The sequence below is a fragment of the Biomphalaria glabrata genome, chromosome 12, assembly GCF_947242115.1.
Source record: "Biomphalaria glabrata chromosome 12, xgBioGlab47.1, whole genome shotgun sequence".
In the NCBI taxonomy this organism is placed as follows: Eukaryota; Metazoa; Mollusca; class Gastropoda; family Planorbidae; genus Biomphalaria; species Biomphalaria glabrata.
In genome coordinates, this window is record NC_074722.1 from 11,731,714 (window position 1) to 11,757,171 (window position 25,458).

The window sequence follows — 25,458 nt, forward strand, 5'->3', positions numbered from 1 at the left end:
TTTTTTTTATGAAAATTAATTTTAAAAAAAAAAAGTGTTTTCTTGACTTTCAAGGGCGATACGTTCCGAGATCGCCTGCGAAATTAACATTTCCGCGGTGTTTTATTTCTTTTTGAGTGAGGGGAGGAGCGCGTTCCAATTTTATGCAGAAATCATAGTTTGTGAACAAAATTAGTTGAATATCTTTATAAAATAAGTTAATTATTGATATTGGAACCCTATTGTATATTTTGTAGCATCCGGTGACCGGTCATTTCATCCCCGGTCACTTCATCCCGTTATACATGTTAATTCTTTTTATAAACTGTAATGAAATTTAATTTTAATTTTATTCTCATCTAATGTGTTACACTTTTTTTTGATTTAAATAAAAAATGAATATATTAAATATTGCTCATTTCATTATTTTTACAATAACTATTTGTTACATAAAATGATCGGATGATGAAAATAACAGGGGATGCAATGACCGGGGATGGAACCGTAGCATCCATCCATCCACCCATCCCAGTGGCATTGCAGCCCATGGAGGGCTCTGGCCTGCTTCAACACATCCTTCCATTCAGATCTCTCCGGGGCCTTTCGTCTCCACGCCCTAACCCCAAGCTGTTGTAGATCTGCCTCCACATCATCGATCCATCGCTTTCGGGGTCTGCCTTTGGGTCGCTAGCTGCCTTTTGGTCATGTATATTATGTAGCACCACACTTTAATCTCAATTATTAGGAAATATAAAATGAAAGGGGATTGTCGGTACAAGGTGGGAGGAGCGATAGATACAATCACCCCCTTTCCAGAAAAAGTTCATTAAGTATTCTAGTGAAGAAAGTAGGCCTACACAATTTTTACAAAACAAATGTCACTATGTAGGCCTAAGTTACATATGATATATATTAAATTCTTAAATCGAGTCGCTCCACCCCCATCCTCTAATGTCAAATGCAATCATTAGCAATAATTATAGATTGGAGAGTGGATTCTTACACAATTAATCTTTTTCACTGTATCGCCCTGTTAGGGAGTGTGTGTGTGTTTCTATGGAATGGTTAGAAGCAAGGGGTTGGTTATCTTCTCCTTATTTTAGTTCAGTTTACTAGACTATATTGAATGATTGAACCATGGATTGAACTAGATCTCGTCTATATTATCTGATTATAAATATAAAGCAGCATTTCATTTTTAAATATATAAATTACTTATTTTGAATTTTGTACTAAATATTAATATTATTAGATATCTAGATCTAACAGCAATTACTATTATTGATAAAATCGAAATTAAAACGTAGTTTAAAATAAATAATAATCTTGAATAGCCAACTAAACAAAAATTGCGAAAGAAAAATCTAAGGCTAAGGTAAATAGAAATTGTACACATGTGCTTCAGGCAACTTCAGCACAGGACAGTAGATCTACAGAAAACATTAATTACATTGCGTAACTCAAAGTTAAACTGTAATCTAAAGTGGACTAAATCTAATAGATATACTAAAGTGAGTAGAATCTAGATTTATATAGATCTATAATCTATATCTATCTAGAAATATTCTAGATAGATCTATCAGTATCATAAGCCATGATAAGCTATATGATTTTTCTAGATTAAATCTTATCATTCAATTTGATTCATCAATCATCTACTCTAATCTAGTCAGTCAGTCAGTCATTCTAGAGCTAGACTCTAGGTCTAGATCATGCTGAGATCTCTAGGTCTAGGACTAGAATCTAGTAGTAGTACTGATACTGATCTAGTCATTCTAGTAAGTAGACTAGACCACACACTGAGTCACTGTTGACAGTGTTGACTAGAGACACTAGAGTCTAGAGTAGAGAGTGACTAGTCTAGATAGTAAATAGTAGAGACTACTAGAGTAAGAGTGACTAGATTAACTAGTACTACTACAGTACAGTGAGTACTAGTTAATAGTAGTCTAGATAGTAGAGTCAGTAGACTGTAGGGTGTAGGCGCCCCATAGGGTAATTTCCGCTTTTTGCTGTATAAAACATGATCATACCTTAGCCTTAGAGTAGATCAGACTGATAAAGAGTAAATTAGAGTAAGCTCTTAAATTTGGGACACCCCATCAAATTCTCCTTCGTTGAACGCATCATTTTTTTTGTTTTTAATTTTTATGTTTGGGACTGCGCATGTCCAATTTTAGATATAAGTTCCTGTATTTTTGTTCCGTTTTTCCATAGCAGAAGGCAGTTTTTAAGATTCTCTGTAACCATGTGGCATGTATGTAAAGCTTAGGTACTTTGATAAAAATTTCAACTTTAATGAATCTAAATGAAACTAGTATAGTATAGTTAGATAGATCTTTTTGAATGGAGTTCATTGATACCTCATTTAAGCTATTGTTTTAACCTCCCCCATCAACTCACACCCATATAAATATAAGGTATGTGGGCTATATTATGAGCCCGTTTGATCGTAGGCTGATGGGCATATCAAAATAATAAGCTTCCACTCATCTTTAGAAAGACATTCCAATCACATTAATACTGTTAGCTGTTAAAGAAAATTAAAAAAGGAGGTGTCCCAATGAATAATAATGAATTTAACTCAGTCTCTTTCCTTGGACATGAATAAACATGACCTAGCTAGATCGAGGTATCTAGAATATATTTATTATAATTTATGAATGAAGGTTAAGGTGCAACAAAACAAACATCCAAATTGTGAAAAAAAGAAGAGCAGGGATGTAGCTAGGGATTTGGGGGCCTGGGGGGATTGACATCTCTGGGGACCCCTTGCATTTTGACATTCAACATTATGACATGAGATTTAGTAATGTACTTAATAAATATATAAACCTTCATTCAAAATGGTACAGTATATCAGTAAAATTAACAAGAAATAATCACTAAAAATCTTTTAATGAATAATACCATTGTTTATTGGCAAAATAATGCACAAGTGACAAATTTCAATTCATTTCGCTTCACGTTGTGCTTTCTGTGCAGCAAAGGCATCTAAAACATCTACACTTCATTGATACTGTCTAGTTTTTGTGAATCCACTGGCACTAAGCCATGCTGCTAAGCCTTTGTTGCATCATTGTGCTCCTGAGATAGTTTTTTATTAACTTGAGCTTTGAGAATGCTCTCTCACATGACACAATGGAAGTGGCCTGAGTTAGCAGAATTTGATGGAGGTTGCAAGGTTTGAGCACACATCATTACCATTTGAAGCCAGCTTCCTCAGTATGTCAATTGGTGATTGTAGCACTGGTGTGTTGATGAAAAGTGTTTTGCATCAATGACATCATTGAACAAGCGATTTTTTCATTAAACAGGAAAAAGTAAAACAGTGTTTAATCAGCATGTTATCATCCATAGACTCCCAAGAATTGTCTTGGTTCAAGAAGAAACCCAAAGGTATCCATTTTCTTTCCAGCCTTTGGAATCTGCCCTTCATCTCCATATAAAGTCTGTCCAGCACTTCTGTCGCAACACATTTGAATTGCAGTTCTATTGACAGTCCTACATCAGAACTCAACTCCCCATCAAGTCTTTTATTTCTTCTGGTTATTGTGATTACAGGAGCTCCATCGCATTCACTACCTTCTTTTGCTTTTTTGATGGATAGGGTGATAAGTTTCATCCGTTTCTCATCATTCTGAAGAAATCATGAAAGTGTTTTAATTTCTTCACTGGCTTCCGTACAGACGTTTGTAGTTTATTCTGAACTATAATAATTGGGCGCAGGAGATTCTGCTAGAAATTTTAAAAATGCTAGGAAGTTCCCAGGATTGAGTGAATTCAGTTTTTCATTGTGACCAAGTAAGCTTGAGTTTGTTTTTCGCAAAGTATTTAATAGCTGCTGCTACACGCTTCAGAATATCCCTCCAAAACTGCTGATTTTTTCAAAATTTGCGCATGAAACATATGTGACAGTACATCTGGTTCTGCCTTAAGCTTTTCTTCTTGTAACTTCCTCTTCAAAAGAGCCTGTCTGTGGTGGACGCTTTCTTCATGTTCTTTCAGTCTCTCAGGTTTCTTCCATTTGGTGAAACAAACTCCTGGTTTGCTCAATGCACTAGATGTCTTTTCTGATGCCTCAGAAAACAGTACACATGCAAAACAAAATAGACATCCCAAGTGTGGAGAGAGGAGAATCCAAATCAGTTGTAATTACACATTTTTCTTGTTGAAAGCTTTCTTCTAGTGAACCATGATGTCAAACGTCGTGATTTATTTGAGTAAACCATACTGGAAAAAAAAACTGTACTTATCTTTGTTTTTGAAAAATAAGCTACCCTTTAACACAATCTTTGCTTGCAGTTCCTCAAATAAATTTATACTTAATTACAGCTTCTTTCACTTCTGGAGAAAGTGATTTTGGAAGACCATCACTTGACTCATTATCTGTATCATTTACTTCAGATGTTTTCTCTGGCTGTGGTAAAAGGGTATTCCCCTGAAGTCTCTTCAGCAATACTTCTCTCATCAAGAGACATTTTCACTTCTTCAACTGCTGTATCTTTGTATGAATCATTTGAATAGTGATACTTTTTTTGGTCATGGTCTCCTTTGTTTTCAGTGCTCTTATCAGGTTTCTTCTTAAATGATTAGGATGATGAAATAAACTAACTATATATCAGGGGTTCTCAACCTGTGGGGGTCGCCTAAGACCATAGAAAATATGGATTGTTTTTGTCTATTCTTCTATTGTTGTATGTGTGTGTGTGTGGGGGGGGGGTCGCGTCAGAGTGGGTGATTGTAAAAAGGGGCGCTGAGCATAAAAGGTTGAGAACCGCTGCTATATATCAAGTTACTTCCTGAGAGTAACATGGCACTACTCCTTGAAATTGAGAGTAACCCTGCACAGAAAGTGTTAACAATCTGTGTGGAATACATACAACAAAGAGAGAGAGAGAATACATGTAGTTGAAAATGTCATGTTTAATAAATTATAATAATTAATTTATAGATCTATATAGATTTATTTCTGTCTTTCTACAAATAGATTATATAAGTATATAAATAAATAAACTATAAATGATATATATATGTTTATCTCTCTCTCGCTCTCTCTCTCTCTCTCTCTTAATCTATATATATATATTTATATATATGTATATTTATATATATTTATATATATATAGATATATATATAGAGATATATATAGATATATATATATAGAGAGAGAGAGAGAGAAAGTATATGAGAAAATAGACTATGAAAAATACATATTGCAGAAGTGAATCTACTTCTTTTAAAACAGCGGTTCTCAACCTTTTATGCTCGGCGACCCCTTTTTACAATCCCCTACTCAGTGGCGACCACACACACAGCAATAGAAGAATAGACAGAAACAATCCATATTTTCGATGGTCTTAGGCGACCCCTGGCAAATCGTCAATCGACCCCCAAGGGGGTCGCTATCCACAGGTTGAGAACCCCTGTTTTAATACAATCTAAATAATTTTTAATTAACACAGATATAATTTATTAGCAGTTACAAAGTAGTGTTCATGGTGTTCCGCAACAGTGCTCAGTGTCCAATGAAAGTTAAAGCACAAAAACTGCGTTCAGCGTAGGAGAATGAAGTGACCCAATTTATTTTAAAATAAAATCTTGACTATGAGTGGTAAAATACATAGGAACACAGCTATTTTTATTGTCCATTAGCTGAAGAAGAAGAATCTGCTAGGAAGACATAAGTCAGCAAGAAATGGACAACATAGATAAAACTCTATCAACCTGCTTTCAAGGTAAGTATTATAATCACAGTATTTTTTTTTAACAGCACAACTGAATAAGTTTAAAAAGCCATCTGACATTTAACTCTAAGATGCTACCTTGTCGAGAAGTATAAACAATCCATTACTTGACAGATATGCTGTTGATGGTACCGCTGTCTATGACTGTGATAGCGAGCCATGCAAACTTGGCTCCCATGACAAGAAACCTGACATGTGACTGTCACAAATCTGATTATGCCATCATGATTCCTGTGCTGACTGGGCAGCTTCGCAGGGAGAGTGCAAGCACGGGGAGACGTACCAACAAAGTCTTGACCAAACTGACGTTTGTCCTGATACCAGTATCAGCAAGAGAAGCCCTGATGATAGTGCAGTAGATGGTCTTGTACACATGGGATGTTACCCACATGCCTCACAGACGTGTCATCCAGACATGGTTGAAGATTATGATGTGTTTGACAGCCTGGCCTCCTAAGGGCCTAGTGCGCATTACAAAGCACCCTTCAAAAAAGCCTGCTGGAGCAACTTGTTAGACCAACGGTCTTGATGACCACTGCCTTGAGATATGGTGCTTCTTTACTTGGCAAGAGGCTGTGGTTGGCTGGGACTGACAGAAAGACCAGGCAACTAACACAATGTCCCCTCAACCAAAGAAAGACCAACTGGATCAGGAGAAAGTGAAATACACAGGTTACGGCGCAGATGGCTTCGAGATGGCAAGATAAGTACACTGCCGCTCCCACCGAAAGACCCCCCACCTGCATCAATAAACCTCCACAGCCCATGTCAAGAGGTAGATTTTGTCTGGGATGGACTAATCTATTAACTCTAGTGGTAGATTGAAAGGGTTAATGTGTATGCGACCTACTGACACATGTGACTCAGGCAAATCATGCAGGTCAATGGCTGTCAATGGACAAAGGACAGTACTACTAGTACACCCAAATATGACCCGTGTTATGGACATGTGATCGAGTGTGTGAGAAAGGGAGTTCAGTCCAAGACAGGGCAGTACAGTGTGAGTTCTCGAGAATGTAGCTGTACTAGTCCTGGAGTAAACAGAGAGACTAGTAGTGTTTAGTGGGCAGTTCTGTTAAGTATAAGAAAGCTTTTGTAGTTAGTATAGCCAATTGTGTGGTATTGGCCGTTGATGTAGTTAGTCATTAAACCGCCACATAGTTATTTAGAACTCTTGTTGTCAAGTTCTTGTGTTAGATTTGTTGTGTTGAGCAGTGTTTACAGAAGGCCTGGTAGAGAAAATCGTAACTTTATTTATTTTACTAATAGATGTAAAAAGCACCTTTACTTTACTCAGATAAAAGGTAAACAAAACCATTTTATATGAAATAGTGTCACAATTTTTTTTTTTGAAATTGTATTCACCATGGCCACTATAGGAACGCACATTCTTTGGCTTAGCAGCTGGAAGCCCCTGCCACAATATTCTAGAGTGCAGTGCTAATCACATAATCAAATCTACGGCTTATTACTTGCTCTCTACTTTAGAGTGTCAATGTGCTGTGGGTCCTCTATTCATTACATAGATAAGACAATATCTTAACACATTTTGTTTTCTTTTATTAAATGTGTGTAATTTTTAAATTATAATAATATTGTTAAAAGTTTTTAATTAGAATTAAGAAATTGATTCATTTTATTTACATTTTAACAGAAGTCCAGAATTTTATGAAGGTACTAGAGCTGTCAAAAAGTGATGAACATGTTTGGATTAATTCACTTGAGCAACTTGAGGTAACTAAAGAGTCATAGATGCTCAGTACTTTACTTACCTTATTATGACAAAAAACAACTATAAATAAGAAATGTAAAATTTAGTGTGTGGGAACCAAAATTATTTATATACATTGATAACATCTCCTTCTCTCTCTGTTTTTTTTTTGTCATTCACCTTTACCCATCTCTTAGTCTAATGAGGCATTTGACAAGATTTGTTGACTGTCTTTTGCCTTGGATAGAACTTCTGTCAATGGCAGGCCCATCCATTCTTTTATGTTATCTTCCTATCACTTTCTCTGTCTGCCTCTTCTTCTTTTTCCTGTACTATTGCCTGAAGAAAGGTCTTTGCAAGCCGTGAAGACCTTTTAATGTCATTATCTACATTTTAAATAATTATTTTTATTTTTTTTTGACATGTGTGTTGAGTTGAAAACAAGTTGATGTATTATCCTTTTTGTTTTACTTAGTAAATTTTAGTCATTGAGATAAAAAATTCTAAAGTAATTTTACATTTCCATTTTGTGGTAAATATTATAATGCCAATTCTTGTAGAAGTTTGGTGCTGCAAATCAGTTATTGTCTTACCTACACTGCAATGACAAAATCATAATTTATGCCCTTAGAATGAAAAGCCCTTTTATTTTGTACTTGGTAAAGCGCTAGTCTTCCATAATGGGTGTAGGTTCAAATTCTGGTGAAAACTGTGATTTTTTATTCAAGATCTTTAGTGCACCTCTGAGTCTAATGGGTACCTGATATTAATTGGGGAAAAGTAAAGGTGGTTGGTTGTTGTGCTGGCCACATGACACCCTCATTAACAGTGGGCCACAGAAACAGATGCCCTATAGATCACAAGGTCTTAAAAGGGAAACTTTACTTTATAAAAGTAATGGTATCATTTTCTGTATTTATATTCTTTAGTATAATTTGAATACTTTGCAGATAACAACACAGCATAGAACTATAAATATGATACCCTTTTATTTTTCAAATACTTACTCCTTTGCAGTCAAAAATGGGCCTACACGGTATTGAAATACTGCAAGCTATGAATATATTGGTAACCTTCTGCTCGTCATTGACTGTATTAAAAAATCTGATGCAAGTATTTGTTAGGTAAATGAATTGTGCTGTAAATGTAATCCTTATTGGCTCTTTTTCTCTGCCTACTAGTTTCATTTCTCTCAGGAGAATTAGTTCTTTAAAAGTGTCTGGCTAAAAGAAAATAAAAATATGCAGTACTAGAAAAGAATTTGATGATTTGCATTATAAGATTGCAGTTTTTACATTATGTCACAAGCAACTTTGCCGGACACATTTGAATAAAGATAAATATTCATGTTATAAAATTGTAACTTTTTTGTTCCTTGAACTGTTTAGTGACTGATATGTTGACCAGAAAAGAAAATTCTCATATAGTTTTTCTTGTGGTATAAACTACATTTTAAAATCTATGTAGATCTATAAGATTTTTAACAATTTCTTGATGCTGAAAATCATAACTCCATTGCAATTGATAGCATTGAAATCCATTAAAGTTGATTAAGCTCTTCAAATACTTCATGCCATTTCAATAATATAATGACTTTTGTAAGTAGTTGCAATACACATTAATACACCAGTACGTTGATCACTGTCTTGACATTTCATTTTCTTTCTCCTTTTCAGGAAAGTTACTTTACTAATGGACAAGTTGAATTTGATCTCAGATGAGCAACAGTGAGTCAAAGCAAATAATTTTCGCTCATTCTTTTCTTTTAAGCCCTGATTTTAATAGCACTCAGCATAACCTTATATTGATGAGATGAAACTGGAACAGTGTCAATAAATTAAGTTTAAATGCTTCAACACTAAGCTCTCACATGATTATGCTAATAACAATGATCAATTTTGAAAATGCATCCTCCTGTTTGGGATGTTTGAATTCAAGAAAACAAGAAACTAGCTAGAACAGATGCACACACCTTTTTTTTTTCATATGAATATTCACATTTGACTAGAGAAGACTAAAAAGTAAAGTAGAAATAATACATTAAACACTGAACCATAGTTTACATATACAAAATAAGATAAAGACCTATTTCTTATTCCATATGCTAGAACAAATTCTTAAAAGTGTTCCATCTTCCCTAGCCCATTAGTGCATGGGATGAGTTGTCTGAATCAGCGTCACAAAAACCAATGGCTTAGTAGAGTTTTAAGTGTCTTAATTTTCATGTTCAACACATGGATACTTCTTTTGAAGTAAATTCTGCAATTTACTAATGTCCAATGATAATCTTTTTTTACTATCAAAGTAACTTAAGTTATTTTTTACTTTTGACAGCTTTGAGTAAAGATGTTACAAAAATTTTGAAAAGAATTTGTGCCTTGAGCTGTTTAGTCAAACTAATAAATAATTTTCTTCGCCAGGTCACAGGACACATGGAAACTTGTTCAAAATTTCTGGTCTTTGTGTGATAATCGGCATATGCAATTATCTGGAATGGTAAATCTGATTTTTTACTTAATGTCTGGATTTCTTAAACATTAGTTTTAATTTATGGCACACACAGTTTAGGCCTTGTATAAAAGTAAAATTTCAGTTTAAGACCCTTCAGTATCTAGTGATGTAGTGTTTGCTTGTTTTTCTGTGTCACTTTGTTATGTGGTGCTGTGGGAAATAAACCAACCATCATCACTTATACAATAAATGTCATTTGCTCAACAAAGTTTGTTTTTTTTTAATTCTGAAATATCTTCAAATCCTGAATTCAAAGCAATCTCTACTTTTACTTTGAACTTAAATGAGAAAGTATTTACTTTCATTTTGTTGTACAAATTTCTGTTAATATCTCTTGTAAAATATTCCTCTTGTCAACTCTTGCAGGCTTATGGCTATACTGCAGAGTTCTATGAAACACTGCCTTCCCTTGCTTCAATTTTTATTGATTTGTTTATAGCAGCCAACAGGTAAGAAAGTGTTTCATATCATTTTAAATGATAAATATGATCTGTGTAATTAATTTTGTATTCTAAAAAAAAATTCAAAAGAAATTTAGATTTGCAAACCGTATAAACAAGTTAGGTTCATTGAGATGTTGTATTTTTTGTTTGAAATAATAATTCTGTATATGTAATTTTTTTTTTATAAATCATTGTTCGCTTGTCAGGTCAAAGAAAAAACTGAGAAGGCTTTCTAAGAAACTTTTTGGTTGGTTGAAATTTGAGTTGAATGAAAGATGTTTGAAAACTGCACTGCTAGAAGTTTCTGAGCATTCACCAGTGGGGGCTTCAATAGTTTTTCCTATTTTAAAGTAAGTAACTTATATTAAATTTCAATTTATGAATTCTGTCTTAAAACTTAAACTTTATACTGGCTCAGAGTCCAACTTTTCTACTATTTCATCTGTACCATAGTTTGTTCATATTAATCTAATAACAGTATTTTAAAGACACAGCTTATGTTTAAACACCAAATATTGCATTTGTGTTATTCCTTATAAATAAACTGAGATGTATTGGCTGAATTGTAAAGGGCTTGCCTTTCAAACATGAGGGGTGTCTCACATTTAAATCTGATAACGTGAATGTCGTGGGTTCAATCCCCATACTGGCCACCAATGTCAGTATTCTTGTGTTGCCTTGATTGTGTATTATTAGTATAATTAAAGATGTCTTAATATTACTTGAGTTCTTGTACTATTTCTTATCTCGTATGCTACTGCTATAACAAGGCACAACAGACATTGAGTATAATAATCAAATGAGTCTTCAGGTAGCAGACGTTCACTTTATTACTATAAATCAGAATAATGATACACTGGCAATTCCAGCCATAAAACAGTTCATCAATGTGTAAGAAATACTCCAAATTCATCATTATATCACATTACATTAATTAACTAACTATATGTCCTTTCAGCTCAAGAACCTGGACTCTACTCCTTACCCTTGTGTTCAACTCTCTAAACATGTGACAAATATCCCATAATCCCACTGTGTCCCCCCCCCCCCCCCCCCCACTCCATGTGAAACATCATATTCTCCATACACTCATGGTCCTCAACCAACCAATGTCACCCATTCTCAAATAATGGTGTGACAGTGGTTGTTGTTGTTTTTTTAATTTTATGATCTTTAGGATGCTCCTGATTCTATTTAACTATGAAAGGGGTACTTAACTTTTTTTTTTTTACAAGCCAATAACATTTTTGAATATTTAACTTTTAGTTTCAGCTTGTTTTGGGTTTTGGGAAAGTGGTCATTGGAAACAGACTCTAAATTTCTTTGATTCAAACCTGACATTTCCTCATTAGAATATAGACAATCTACCATAGGATCAATGTATCCCTTTCATTCTTGTGTTTTCTAGGTCAATAATATAATTTATTGATTGATTGTTTCAGAAAACTCCTATCTCAGCCACTAGGTTTTACAGACAATTTGGATTATTTACTGCATATTGTGCTGCTGAAGAGCTGGCTTCCTGTGTGTGATCAACTGAAAGAAATAGCAGAGGTAATTTCTTGAAATGTCTTGGTATTCAACAAATAATGGATTTTTGTTTATAATTGATTATTAATAGCTTAGCCAAGAGACACCTGATTATATAGAAAATACACAATTTAAATAACTAAATTTATTCTGTGGCATTTTATGTCTCGAGAGACTTATCTATCTAGATTTATTAAGCTGTAAGAAAAGGATAAATACTCAATGGTTTTAGGAATCCTTTAACTCTTTTTCTCCTTAATTAATTTCCATGTTCCGATGGAATTATTTATTTTGCTCATTTGTGTTTCTCTACCCTGTTATGATTAAACTTCAATAACTCTTTTGTATGTAATCAGGAAATGCTATATAAGGTATATAATTATAGAAGAATGCATGCTCTTAGAAGAAAGCATGCTCTTTTTATTTAACACAAATTAAAGATTATAAAACCAAAAATTAATTAAATTTAATGGGATCAAATCAACGTTGATATAAGTTGGGAGTGAAAAAGTTTTTTATATATTTTTTTTAAATTTTTTTAAGAATTACTTTTATTCTTAATATTTGAATGTAAGTTTGAGTTCACATACTGTGTCTTTTATCACAAAACATGATGTTAAAAAGTATTTCTCTGTATATTTAGACCAGCAAAAGTTTAAAAGCTCCTGAAACATTTGTACAGTGGCTGAAAGAAAAATGGATGCAGTCCTGTGAACATTTGCCAGAGGATAAAAGTTTGAAAGGCAGTCGAGTGAGTGAGCTGTTGTTGGAGCTAGATGAAACTGCTGTTGAGGAACTGATTGATGTAAGTGCAAAAGAAAAATGGATTTCAGTTGTTGTTTTTTTTATTTATTAAAAAAGTTTTTACAGTATAAGTAATCTTGACTTTCTGTTGAGAAGTTATTTAGTGTCTAAGAATATTCAAATATTGGATTCTTAATAATTATTGAATTTGACAAGGGATTTAATGATGATGGCCCATAGAATGATACAGAAGTTTAGCAAAATTGATGTTAAGTTGTAAATACCTTTACTTCATACAACTATTTTACATATATTATCTGTGTTAAGATGTTATGATGTCTTATTAAAACATTATTTTTATTTTACATTTTTTTCATCATCGTCAAACTCCATTTGAGTGAGGGCTTGAGAGGCTCAAATCCTTTTTGCAAAAGCCCTGGACAGAAACCCTGCTGTTTTGCGTAGTACATACATGTCACACTACAGGTTGAGAAGTTTTGGTTTCCCAGACCATATAAATGTGCATCAGAACATTTTTCTGCTTCAAGCCACATTTCAGCTTTGCAAATTTGTATATGATCTGGGCCTTCATCACAAATATACAATATCAAATTACTTGTGTTGTTATTTTATTTAAATTGAAAAACTTCAAGTTTTCAATTTTCTTTGACAGGTTTTTTCAAACTGTCTATGGTCTCAATACGGAGCTCAAGATAGAAGCAGTGCCGCAGCTCATGTGTTTGTTATTGATAAAAAAGGCAATGAACCAGAATCCCAAAAGGTATCAGTTTTGTGTAAAACATTAGTTAAGTAAATTGGAAAATGTAAATCTTATGCTCTGAAATTTGTTATTTATATATTTTACCTAGTTAATAATTAAAATAAAAATGTATTGTCTTTTCTTAGGATGCCATGGCTACAGGAAAAAAGAGAAGAAAAAGAAAGAAGAAGAAGAGTGAGCCTGAGTTGAGATCCCTTATTGTTGATGATGATAATGGTTTAGAAATTGATTCCTATATGCTGACTGATGCAGAGTTCAAAAAACAAGATGGGAGAAAAGAGTCAACTGAAAGCAATTTGCTCAGAATCAGTATCTCTGAGCAGGGTGAGAAAGACCTTATGGAGCTGACATTCAGTTCTGACAATAACAATAAAAGCAGTAATAATCCATTTCCGGATGATATTATGTTAATTGGTATGGTGTCACCAACTACCTGTCAGCAGGATGGTTTTTACTTGGACAGGACCTCAACATCCTCTAGCAAAAAAAGAAATGTAACTAAACAAATAATCCCTTCAAGCCATGCCAGTGACTCTGGAGAATCAGAAGTAGAAATTCTAAAAGACAATTTGGATTTATCGTGTCTCTCTTCAAGTAAAAGCATGTTGTCCAGAAAGAGGCGGCTGGATGACTCTGAGGTGATAGACATCACTGATGAAACACATGTTGGTCAGGCCAACAGGCCTAAAAAGATTAAACTTGCTGCATCCAGTACAAGCGAGAGTGATGATGTAGAGATATGTCACACTAAACTAAAAGAAAATGTGCCCAAAATGAGCATTCCTCAGATGAGCTCAACAAATGATGTTGTTGATATTTCAGATGACCTTGATGACATTGCAAAAGACAATGGAGATAAATCTGATGTACAAGGAGATGAAATATACTTCGTCTCCCCAAAAAAAATAAAAAATAGTCCTTTAAAAATGTCTCCCTCACCACTGAAGAAAGGACTTAAAGAAGTTATACATATTCTAGAAGACCAGTCAGCTAGCATTGAGAATGAAGTAAATAAAATAAACCATTCTGAGGAGCTACAAGTTCAGAATATGGATTCACCACAAAAAACAAAAGCTAATTCTAATTCTAAGAAATCTCCCTTAAAACAAAAAGATTCTCAAGTTCTTGAGGAGGCAAATGATGTCCAGTATGAAGAGAAAGAAAGTGAGGATGAAGTTGTACAAATGAACCAAAGTGACAACCTTGAAAAAGAAGTAGATGTTGTGGAAACAGCCTCTGTCAAAAGTCCACTGAAGAGTAAATTCATTACTAGGCTTGAAGATGAATCCCCTGATGCTCAGCCTGGTGCACCATCTACCACTGAACAGAAGATCAGCTTGATGCTCACTCAGATCAGACAGTCTGTAAAGGTAGTAGATGAGAAACCATTGACAAACATTAAGACTCGATTCCGTACAAAGTCTGAGACTAACGTGTGCTCAGACAAAACAGAAGCTCATAAAAGTAAAGAAACATTATCTGATTGGCTTAGAAAGCCATCTAAGGCTGTAAAGTTAGCAGAGGATGCTGTGATTGCTAATATGAATAATGATAAAGTGGGAATCATTAATAAAAAAGTATTAATTGAAGCACCTGGTAAAAGACAGTCACCTAGAACAAAGTCAAACAAGTCCATAAATCAGAATGAAACAAAGACACAGATAGCATCTATTGGTAGCTTAATCAGAGAGAGGCACACCATTGACAGTGAAGAGGAATCAATGAAATCAACACCCAAAAAGAAAAGTCCAAGCCAGCAATCACCTTTTAAGAGATCCTATTTTTTGAGGAATAAACATTTGGCTGGATCCCCTTCAAAATGTGAAGTCTGTTCACAGGACAATAAATGTTTAGAGGTATGTTAAAAAAAAAGTCATTGCTGTCATCATTTCTTTTATAAACACTAAAATGTCTTATTAATTATCTGCAGGGATTTTGAATTAAAAGTTTACTTGTTTCTGTAGAATTATATCACATATGGATTTAAGGATGAAACAAAACGTATGGTAATCCTGAGTTACATTCTTTTTCCTTACACACCATGGGATTTTTAATTTTGGAATCTTCGGGCGCCTCTGAGTCTACCCAGCTCTAATGGGTACCTGACATTAGTTGGTCATTGTGCTAGCCACATAACACCCTCATTAACCGTAGGCCACTTAAACAGATGACCTTTACATCATCTGCCCTATAGACCACAAGGTCTGAAATGGGAACTTTACTTTTTTTTTAAAATTTATTTCTGTTTTCACTTTCTGATCTAGTTACTAGTATTCAATACTGGTATTTTAAAAGTTAAATCATCATGTTATTCTGTTCTGTTGTAGTTTGCACAATTCTTTCATATCCCAGTATCATATAGAAAAAAATATACTTTTTTTTTTCTTTATTAAATTTTTTATTTTGTCATTTTTTTCTTTTACTTACTATTTATGAGAGATACCATGAAGGTAAATGTGAATTTTATCTGTGATTATAAGAAAATATTTTGCTGTGCAATTCTATTATAGTTATAATACAATATATCAATTAATCAGCTCTTTTGTATCTTTTGATTCACTATGAAAAACTGGTCTCTTAGGTCAAAAATAACTTGGTTATAGAATCTCCTTAAAGCAAGTTTTCTATCTTATAGAAGCTGCAGAAAAACATAATAAACTGTCAATCTACATCTAAGATGAGATCTAATTTTTTGTTTAGTTAGTTGGACACCAAATACCCGGTACTAAACAATTTTTCACATTCAATTTTTTTTTTTTGTTTGTTTCTATAGCATTTGGGTGGTCAGACGCCTAAAAATCCAGACACTGGGAGAAGTCAAAAAATGTAAGAAAGTCTTGTGTTTTTCTTGTCTTTGTGATGCAAAGCTAAGCTTCAGCATGTTGACTTTTATTCTTTTTTTTTTTTTTGCTCAATGTACATTTTTGAATGAGTATTGTGTAGTTGCACCACTTTGTTTACCTGTGATGAAAAGATGCAACAAGGTGCAGAGGATGTGATGGTTGCTGTTAAATAGGTTGTACCGGTAGTTTAAATTATTTAGCACAGCTGTAATTTCTTCTTCTTCATCGTTCTCATTGTTAAGTTGGAGTGTTCATATGACTAGACCAATACATGAGATGAACTGCGCAGTGGTTTCCAAATCCGGGAGCTCTCCATATAGTTTTCTTTCTATTGGGGTGATTTGGGGCCAATGTCTTATTTGGGCCTCTTGGTTAAGAGAGCAGTTTTGGAGGACGTGGTCGGCATTTTCTGGTGATACTCCACATGGGCAGATTTCACTGGTTCCAATTTTGAGCTTCCGGTACATGTGTTGTCGCATTCTGTTGTGTCCGGTCCTGAGTCGAAAGATTAGACGTTGGTCTTGTCGGGATAGCTTATAGTAAGCGTCATCTTTCTTGTGATTTGGATGGGAGCTCGTCCATTTCTCATTTATTTTATCTACAATTAATTTCTTCTGGATAGAGTGCAGAGTTTATTTGTGAGTTTGTTCTCCCACTCTTGGTGAGTGTGTCAGCCTTCTCATTTCCTGCTAGTGGTATATGAGCTGGAATCCATTGAATAACAGTTTTTTTGCTGTTGTTGTTGAGCTTTGTAAGTGCTGTTCTGAGGTTTTTAATATAAGAGGAATCAGAGTTTTGCAAGCTTTGGAGGGTTGTTTTCGCATCTGTAAGAAAGACAATCTGACTGTGAGGGGAACTTGGATGATTTGCTAGCATGGTAGCAGCTAGTGCTTCCCTTTCTGCTCTGTGACTGTCAGAGAGCTCTCCAGTTGCAATGGATTTTTCTAGTTTTCCTCCATCTGGCCATTCGATAAGTATTCCAGCTCCTCCATTTGTGGTGGCTTTATGGGATGAGCCATCCGTGTTAACTCTGATCCACTGATTGCTAGGGTAATTGGTATGTAGAAAACAGTTTACTATTTCCTTGAGCTCTGTTGGTCTGTAATCAGATTTTCTTTTTATGTTTTCAATATGGTCCCTTATAGTAGGAAGAGGGCTTTCGTCCCAGGGTGGAGATTCATTATAGTGTTTCGAGGATTCCAGAGTAATTTTTTCAAGTTGGTTTCTTTTTTAGGTTTAGAGATTCCTGTATGAAATTGGTCCTTTTGAGACGTTTTTTTGTGCCAGTTTTGTGGATTTTGTTCTGAGTGGGTGCCTCTCCAAGGTTTCCAATTTAGTGAATTGGGAAAGGATTTTTATTTCTCTTCTTTCATCCAGAGAGATCAGAGCAGCGGTTTCCTCCATAGCTCTTATGGGTGTTGTTTTGATTGCTCCTGCATTATCCTTAGACCAATATTTTGAACCTTGTCTATTTTTCTTAGGTTGGTTTGGGCTGCTGAGCCCCATATTCTAGTATAGGTCTTACATAACTGGTATAGGTCTTTTTCAGGATGTTGTGATTAGCTCCCCAATCTGTGCCAGCTAATTTTTTCAAGAGGGATAGTCTCTGGATGCCTTTAATCTATTTGGTTTTTCCAGGTTAGTCTCAGGTCATAGGTGACTCCAAGATATGTAGGGCTGTCATTTTTTTCTAAAGCTTCCTTATCTAATGTTAATTTTATTGTTTGTTGTTTTGTTGACAGTGAGAATATGGTATATGTTGTCTTTTTTGTGTTGATGGACATGCCCCAGTCTTTAGACCAATTATTGAGTTTATCAAGAGCATCTTGTAATCGAAATTTTGAAGTTCCTACATATTCTTCTGTGCTAATTAAGGCAAGGTCATCTGCATACATGCTGCTTTTAACTTTTCTTGGTAGCTGTAATAATAATAAGGCTTTACATTACTACTGTCAATCATATTAGAGAGCTGTTTCTTTCCAGGGGAGGCCTTCTGTTAATTCAAAAATATATATGTTTATATAATTCTCTCAAGTCTCCACAATCTTACTTTTACTAATGGACCTCATTCACCAAAAAAGAACAGTCATGTGATAATATTGATAAAACAACGAAAAAAATGTCATGTGATAACCATTGTTGATTGAAATTAGATCGTAATTTGTTAAAGAGATAGAGAATCATGTGGCTAAATGTTGTTTGTTTACGATTGGTGAATGAGGTCCATTGTAGTAAGATGTTTCATAATGAGTCATTGACTATACCAATATTGTCTTTGTAATTGCAGTAAGAAGTTAAATAGTGATTCACCCCTTTCACTATCAACTCCAACTAGAAAACGTAAGTTTTATTTTATTTATTCCTAATGTTAAGATCACAAGACGAAATAAACACAAAGATACATTCAGACAGTAAGCTTTAATTCATCTTGATCTCAACTAATCTTCTGTTCAATACCTTGCACACCATTTAATATTTTCACTCAGTCTAATGAAATGAATAAGCCAACAATAGAGAAAAGTTTATCAAACATAAATCACTTGTATTAATCATATTACTAAGGTAACTTGACTGAGCTATCACCCCTGTGAACAATGACTGATAAGTGATTAAGACTGATATCTTGACTTGTTTTTCTTTTATAGCATCCCAAAGTCACTTTTCTAAATGGTTGTTATTCTTGACCTTCCATTTTCCTTTTGGTACTGGTATATTTTTTTTTTTCCTGTTGACCAATGCATTTGTTTACTAAAGGTGTTCATCTTTCCAGCGTTTCAATGACCAACACCTACCCCTATCTTAATCTGTTTATTTCTACAACATGTGATATGTTGTCGCTTTTAAATCTCATTATTGTTAATTAGTTGACACAATGAATATTAATGGTAATTCTTCAATAAATGCTTTGTGTAATAATATTACGCATTTTTTTCGTCTCTAGGGCCGTCAACACCAAAGATTTGAAATAATATTGATTTAATTTATGACAATAAAATGTTACATTTTTATTTTAACTATGCATTTGTTGTTTTTTTTAGAGCATGTTCCTTTATTCCTATGTAATTAACACATTAACACTTGGTACTAAGGAAATTGGTTTCTGGTCAAACTGAAAAGCTAAATTTTCCATCAGCTGCATGCCCCCTGAGAACATTTAGTCATACCAGTACTTTGGATTAAGTACTGGTAAATGAATTAAACTTAATGTTTAGTGCCATTTTGACCTTATGTATAGTTTTGAGGAATACTGTATATAATTTAAAAAAAAAAAAAAAACACTTGAGAGTACTGGTACAAGAATGCCTGGTGCAGGGGCTCACCCTTAAGTAAGGAAATTTATTGCCATTATTTTTAAAAAATCTCATATCTCTTACCACCAAATGCAACAGGGATGAAAAAATAATATATACCCATAGCTATATTCTGAAATGTCCCTACCTTTTTTTTTTGTTGTTATATGGACTTTCTGGCACTTGTATCTTTTTTTTTTGCTCCCTCCCCCCTTTATGCCATGCACTTGTTAATTTATTAGGAAACACTTTTCATTACCTCTCGAGAAGGGGACAGGACTTTCAATCAAATTCAATAATTAACTAGTTGGCCACCAAATGAATTAATATATGTTGCATGCAGGCAGATCAAAGTTATTAGATCTAGATCTACTCTGGCCATACAGATTTTTAGACACGTTTTTTTTTTCATTAAAGTACAGAATTAGCATGTACATCATAGCTTAATTTGTATAATATGAAATTGAGTCTAGTACTCCAATTTTCAATGTAATTATATCCTTGAGAAATTGTGCCAAGAGACTTGTAGACAAACAATTTCATTTATAGAAAGATCTGAAAGCAAAATTTAATCTAAGATATTCTATGCAATCAACTGAGTTTTCTCAGTGAAGTCCAGATACACATTGTCAAAAAAGGACTATAGACAAACAAACAAAAAGTCTGTAAACTTCAACCTTTATTGTATGCTTCAAGAACTGATGTTCAAAACACCATTTTATGTGGAAACTGGTTGTTGGACAAAGAAAAAGTAGCGCCTAAATAACCAAATAACAATTTCTTCTCTGGGTTCTTCTTGATGACTTCCAGTATTTGTTTGTCTACCACAGCCTGATCCTCTTTTCTTTCATCATTGACAGTGTAAACCTAATAGGATTTTAAAAAAAAAAAGTTCAAAACTGTTCACTTGAAACTGATGGAAACATTAGGCTTTAGCTTTATAGAGATACATATAATACAGATCATTTAAACTGCCTTCTTGTTACATTCCTTTCAAATACAGAACTAGCTATGACATTTGTTTCAAATCATGCATTAAAGCAATTATATTTAGCCAAGAGGATAATTTTACTACCACAAGGCATGTAAGATGTAAAAATTGCAAGTAAAAAAAAATTGTTTACTAAATATTGAAAGTGAAAAAAAAAAATGCTACGGTGGGGCCATCAGACACTTCAGTTGACAAGAGTCATAGACAAGTCTTCAATGTTGACATTACCAAGGCAGGTAAAAAAATAAAGTGTCAGTATTCAAATCTGCAGTGGCTAGTTCACTTAGTAAGATTTTGTTTTTTGCTGCAATTTTAAGTCTATAAACTGACAATTACTAGGTACTTTGATTTTCCGGTTGTGCTAGATTTTTTTTGGTTTCCGGAACTGGTAGTTTACCGGCGTCAGTATATAAGCCCAGGACAATAGGCATTGTGTTCCATTCTGATATTGTTTTCAAAATCCATGCTCAAAAGGATAATCAAAGCTTTTTTATCGCGCAAGGACAGGATATTTATTAATTCTTTAGATCTACATCGCCATAAATTCTATTGTTTTCATGGAGATCCATCGTGTTGAGCATACTGGTAAGTTGACCACCAAATTCTTTTTAATTAAGCTCATTCTACATTTAAATTTAGTTATTTGGGTTAGTTTAATATTACATCTAATTAGTTTAATAAAGTTTATTGCAATAAGTGCTCCTGTTTAGTGGCAAATGCCAACGGACTGGGCTAGGTCTAATTTTTTAAAGTGAAACCGGCCGCCATTACTAGACAGGAAGTGATAGATCCTATGTTTATCAATGGCTGCATCCTTTTTGTATTTCACATTCCCTTTTGAAATCCACCATAATCCTTCATTTTCTTTGATCATCGATGATTTAAAACTTCATAAATAATATCTTTATAATGATATTTACTCACTACTTAAGTTTTGAAAGGATTTTAAAAAAAAATAATAATAATATTTGTCGCGATAATGGCCGATAATTAAAAAATAATTATAAATCTTGATCTAGTTACATTATCGTAATTGTTTTCCACAATCTATCTAGATCTATGAATTTTAATTAAATTATTTCACTTTTAATATATAATACTAAGTAAATATAGTGATTCTAGGCAAATCTAGATGAGTAGACAAATAAAAAGTCAATTATTCATTACTAGATTCTAGATCTAGAGTTAGATCAAATCAATGAGAGATCACTGATCAATCAAATCTAAATAAGTAAATTCTAGATAAGATTTCTTGGCTAGATACAGAGACATAACATAGATTTTTATACAGGATCAAGTCCTAAAAATATTCTTTTAAAATTAAAGTTGTTTATGACATTTATGTTGATATGGTGTTAAATGAAGCTTCAATCATGACTAAGAGCTTTATTTTTTTTTTCTCCACAGAGAACATTATTGGCGACATTGGCGATGGGCATAACTAAAGGAGGCTGCGATGTGACATGATTGTCACACACACTAATGTGACAGCAACAGACAGGGATGTTATAAATACTTTTACATATTCTGACACCATCATTGGGCGCAAGCAAAAAAATTCATATATTGGAAAATTATTTTCGACCTGGTGACGTATTACATTTACTTACTGACGCCACAGATCTATAACAAAAAAAGTTTTGTGTTAACACAAATCTCAGGTTTCAAAATAATAAAAGGAACAACACAATTAATTTCATGCATTTGTGTTGAAAATTTTATTTATATAGCTCTGAAAGTTAAAAAAATACAGCCTATTAATGGAAAAAAAAGTACTTTTTCTGTCATTTTTTTTTACATGTTGTGTCACATCATAAAGTGTAAAATATTTTCTTGGACTTCTATCTATAATTTAAAAGTAAAATAAGTATGAACAGATAATAAAGCATCTCTGTTTAAAATTGTATTCAATTATCTCTTAAGGTTTAAAAGTTAGAGTCTTCTAAATGTGAAAAAGTACTTCTTGTCGACCGTTTCTTTTTTTACAAGTAACCTCACTTTAAAAACGAATAAGAACATTATGTCACAGTCTACCACTTGTTTGAAATTGAAATAAATATCAGGACATAATCATGTATTTCTGGTGAAAATTACATGCAAATAACTCAAATAGTAAATAAGTTACAGCATTTTTAATGTGAAATTTTCCTTTTTCGGTCACAATTTAAAAAAAATAATATAGGCAAAATTTTCGCCACTAAAATTGCTATAACTTCTGTTCTAATCAACTTAGAAACATAAATGAGGTATCAATAAACTCGGTTCCAAAAGCTCTAACTAACTATATTAGTTTCAATACAATATATTGAGTCTGAAATTTTTATCAAAGTACCTACAATTACCACATATCCTGCCCAAAACAAGTAGTTGTTAGCAGATCAGTAATAATAAAATAAAAACAGGAATTTTATCATTCTAAGAATTGTGATACAAATTAGGATTTTGTGTAAGATCAAATTACGCACAATACTGATATCAACTTTTTCCCTGACAAATGTTGCAATAACAAGCTACAGATTTCAAGACAGTTCTAGAGCTTTTGCTAACTATTGCTCATTTCAATTTAACACTTGTTTTCCCCCGATCACTTGCATTAATTACAAGGGCCGGTCTACTCAAGTGTTTTGTGCTCTAACTCAAATATTACACCTCGTATTGAAAAGTTATGCATAGAAAAGTAGAAGAGAAGAAAGAGTTATACTTTCACTAAAAATTGAGTTTTATTTACACATACCTCTTTCTTAGTGTTAAATATGTCACCCTCAGCATGCTTAGGCTTCTTCAGTTTAAGTCTGCGGAAGTAGTCATCATTGACACGGTCTGGAACTTTCACATCCTTAATATTAAGTTTGGTTTTAGTAGCAATCACATAGATCTGATTTATCCTTCTCAATGGACAACCATTTAAGTGGTAAGGCCCTGTAGAAATTAATAAATACAAATTTTTTACTTAAAATTTCATATTAAATGAATATGATTTGATTATATTATTTGATCTAATGAATCATGGTTGTATAGATAATGGACAGTGCTGTGAGGCCAGCTCAATAACCAACCAAAAAATAACTTTGTAGACTGCCATTAACTAATTCGAGTACTATTACATAATGCTTCAGGAGACGAGATTATAAAACCAAGTGCTCTAGCATTTGAACAATCATGTGAATAATAATAATAGTTTCAATTATTGTACCTGTCACAAGGAGGAGTCCAGAGTTCAACTGTTTCAAGAAAACAACTCTCTGAGGATAGAAATAAGAACACCTGAGAAATTAATACACAATAAGAAAAAACATCTCATTTGGCTATTGAATAAGCATGTTGCATAAGGTTTTGCAAGCTTATTACTCTTAGAAGCATTACACATGCCTGTAACCATTATGTGAATCAAATTTAAAACTTTCTAAGTTTAACACAAATATAGCTCTGGTCTCTAATTTCAGGTTAACAAAATTGTACAAATAATTTTAACAGCTTCCGTTCATGATTACATATAAGCAATAAACAATGTATCTTTTCTCATAGTGGAGAGAATACGAAATCTGTCCAATAACTCAAAAAGAATTAATATTGCACCGGCTACCAAGTAACATGACTTGAGAATCATGAACCTGTTTGTAGTGCATACAAATATTTTATTACTGTTATGCAGTAAGCATGCGAATTATTTAAACAAAAAAAAATCACACTGAGTATGCACACTAATCAGTATAAGACATCAACCTCAAATATCACTCAAATATCAAACAACCAGTTTTTTTTACAAATTGATAAATAAATTAAAAAATCACTGCAAGAATTTGCCATAAAATTTACCTTGCCCTTATGTCTACCAGCCAAAAGAATAAGAACTGTTCCAGGTGTAATAGATGCCCTTAAGTTCCTCTTGTGTTGGCTGAATGCTTTTTTATGGCTTTTTAGTTTTCTGGCTTTGTCTTCAGTAGGGTAAAATCTAGACTGAAAATAATTAAAATAAATAAGTGCAATTAGTCTACAATTTAAGTTGGCAGCACCATCATCATATTTAGAATTTAAATCTACTTGAGACTTGATCATGTGTTATGCCATGGAGTATGTGTGTTTCTATGGCTATGCCTATGGTGCTACAACTCAGACAACTGTCAACACCATATTGGATCCAGTGTCAGTGTTTGATTTAAGCAGCCTAATCAGCAAATATTAGACTAATCTTCTAATGTCAATACACTGAGTAACTTGTAGATCTGGTTAACACTAAGCTTTGCCTTTATGATATTAGACAGTTTGAATGAGTGAGCATTAGGGTAGCCCGGTAGGGATTTGACCATTGCGACTGTCATTGAATTGCAGCCAATGTAGAGAACAGTTTAAAAGTTGCCATTGTTTTTCTAGAAAATATAAAACTAAAATTACATCAGAATCAATTACTTACCAGTCTCTTCACTCTGACTTTTCTTTCACCACCATTTTTATCTCCACCAATTTTCTTGGTGACAAACTTTTCACCCTTCTTTACTACTGGTGGCATCTAGATTAATAGAAAAAAGAACAGTTGCATAATAAAGTACCAGTACATGAAAATAAACAAAGAAAGACCTAGGCATAACTAGCAAATGCACAATAATTTAGAAACTATTTTACTGTGAGATGACTTAGAAGAAGATTTAGACTTATGAAGAATAACGCCTTAGATAAGATCTACTTTTTAGTATTAGTGTTAGGTTTTCAGTTAAATGGCGCATGATATTAAATTATAGCTTAGCTATTTTCCTTTAAGAATCCACTAAAATAATAGTTTTAACAGATGATGCATAATATAATTAGAAGATTTTAAACAATTTAATCCATAACATATTATTTTGCTTGCTTTTACCTTAGCGGAAGCTTAGGAAAAGGAAGTGCTGTAAG

The 25,458-nt window shown here is 33.4% G+C and overlaps 2 protein-coding genes across 3 annotated transcripts; one reads left to right on the forward strand and one right to left on the reverse strand.

Moving 5' to 3' along the window:
- Positions 1-1,274: 1,274 nt before the first annotated feature.
- Positions 1,275-19,304, forward strand: LOC106071450 (uncharacterized). 2 transcript variants are annotated; one of them, XM_056005920.1, is made up of 15 exons: positions 1,275-1,490; positions 5,636-5,718; positions 7,382-7,461; positions 8,456-8,562; positions 9,115-9,165; positions 9,859-9,934; positions 10,316-10,398; positions 10,599-10,742; positions 11,835-11,946; positions 12,566-12,727; positions 13,340-13,447; positions 13,573-15,303; positions 16,221-16,273; positions 18,578-18,630; positions 19,232-19,304. In XM_056005920.1, exons 2-15 carry the CDS (start codon positions 5,679-5,681, stop codon positions 19,252-19,254), a joined length of 2,823 nt encoding a protein of 940 aa, XP_055861895.1. In that variant the 5' UTR covers positions 1,275-1,490; positions 5,636-5,678; the 3' UTR covers positions 19,255-19,304. The 2 variants fall into 2 exon arrangements, with proteins under 2 accessions (XP_055861895.1, XP_055861894.1); XM_056005919.1 differs by having other exon boundaries at positions 5,658-5,718.
- A 942-nt stretch (positions 19,305-20,246) lies between these two features.
- On the reverse strand, positions 20,247-25,447 carry LOC106071452 (60S ribosomal protein L6). Its single transcript, XM_013231563.2, has 6 exons — positions 25,424-25,447; positions 24,983-25,078; positions 24,388-24,528; positions 23,765-23,813; positions 23,306-23,490; positions 20,247-20,447 (listed from the first exon to the last, which is right to left on the reverse strand). The coding sequence occupies exons 2-6, from the start codon at positions 25,076-25,078 to the stop codon at positions 20,286-20,288; spliced, it is 633 nt and encodes a 210-aa protein (XP_013087017.1). The 5' UTR covers positions 25,424-25,447; the 3' UTR covers positions 20,247-20,285.
- Positions 25,448-25,458: the final 11 nt, after the last annotated feature.

What these genes read in the sequence shown, in the direction of transcription:
- LOC106071450 (XM_056005919.1), top strand. Translation starts at nt 1,374, where the DNA reads ATGTGCTTCAGGCAACTTCAGCACAGGACAGTAGATCTACAGAAAACA. An exon ending in ATTCACTTGAGCAACTTGAG is followed by an intron (nt 7,462 to 8,455) that starts GTAACTAAAGAG and finishes ACTCCTTTGCAG; the next exon opens with TCAAAAATGGGCCTACACGG. An exon ending in ACTGGGAGAAGTCAAAAAAT is followed by an intron (nt 16,274 to 18,577) that starts GTAAGAAAGTCT and finishes TTGTAATTGCAG; the next exon opens with TAAGAAGTTAAATAGTGATT.
- LOC106071452 (XM_013231563.2), bottom strand. Translation starts at nt 25,078, where the DNA reads ATGCCACCAGTAGTAAAGAAGGGTGAAAAGTTTGTCACCAAGAAAATT. An exon ending in CTGGTAGACATAAGGGCAAG is followed by an intron (nt 23,814 to 24,387) that starts GTAAATTTTATG and finishes TTCTATCCTCAG; the next exon opens with AGAGTTGTTTTCTTGAAACA. An exon ending in TGGACTCCTCCTTGTGACAG is followed by an intron (nt 23,491 to 23,764) that starts GTACAATAATTG and finishes TAATTTCTACAG; the next exon opens with GGCCTTACCACTTAAATGGT.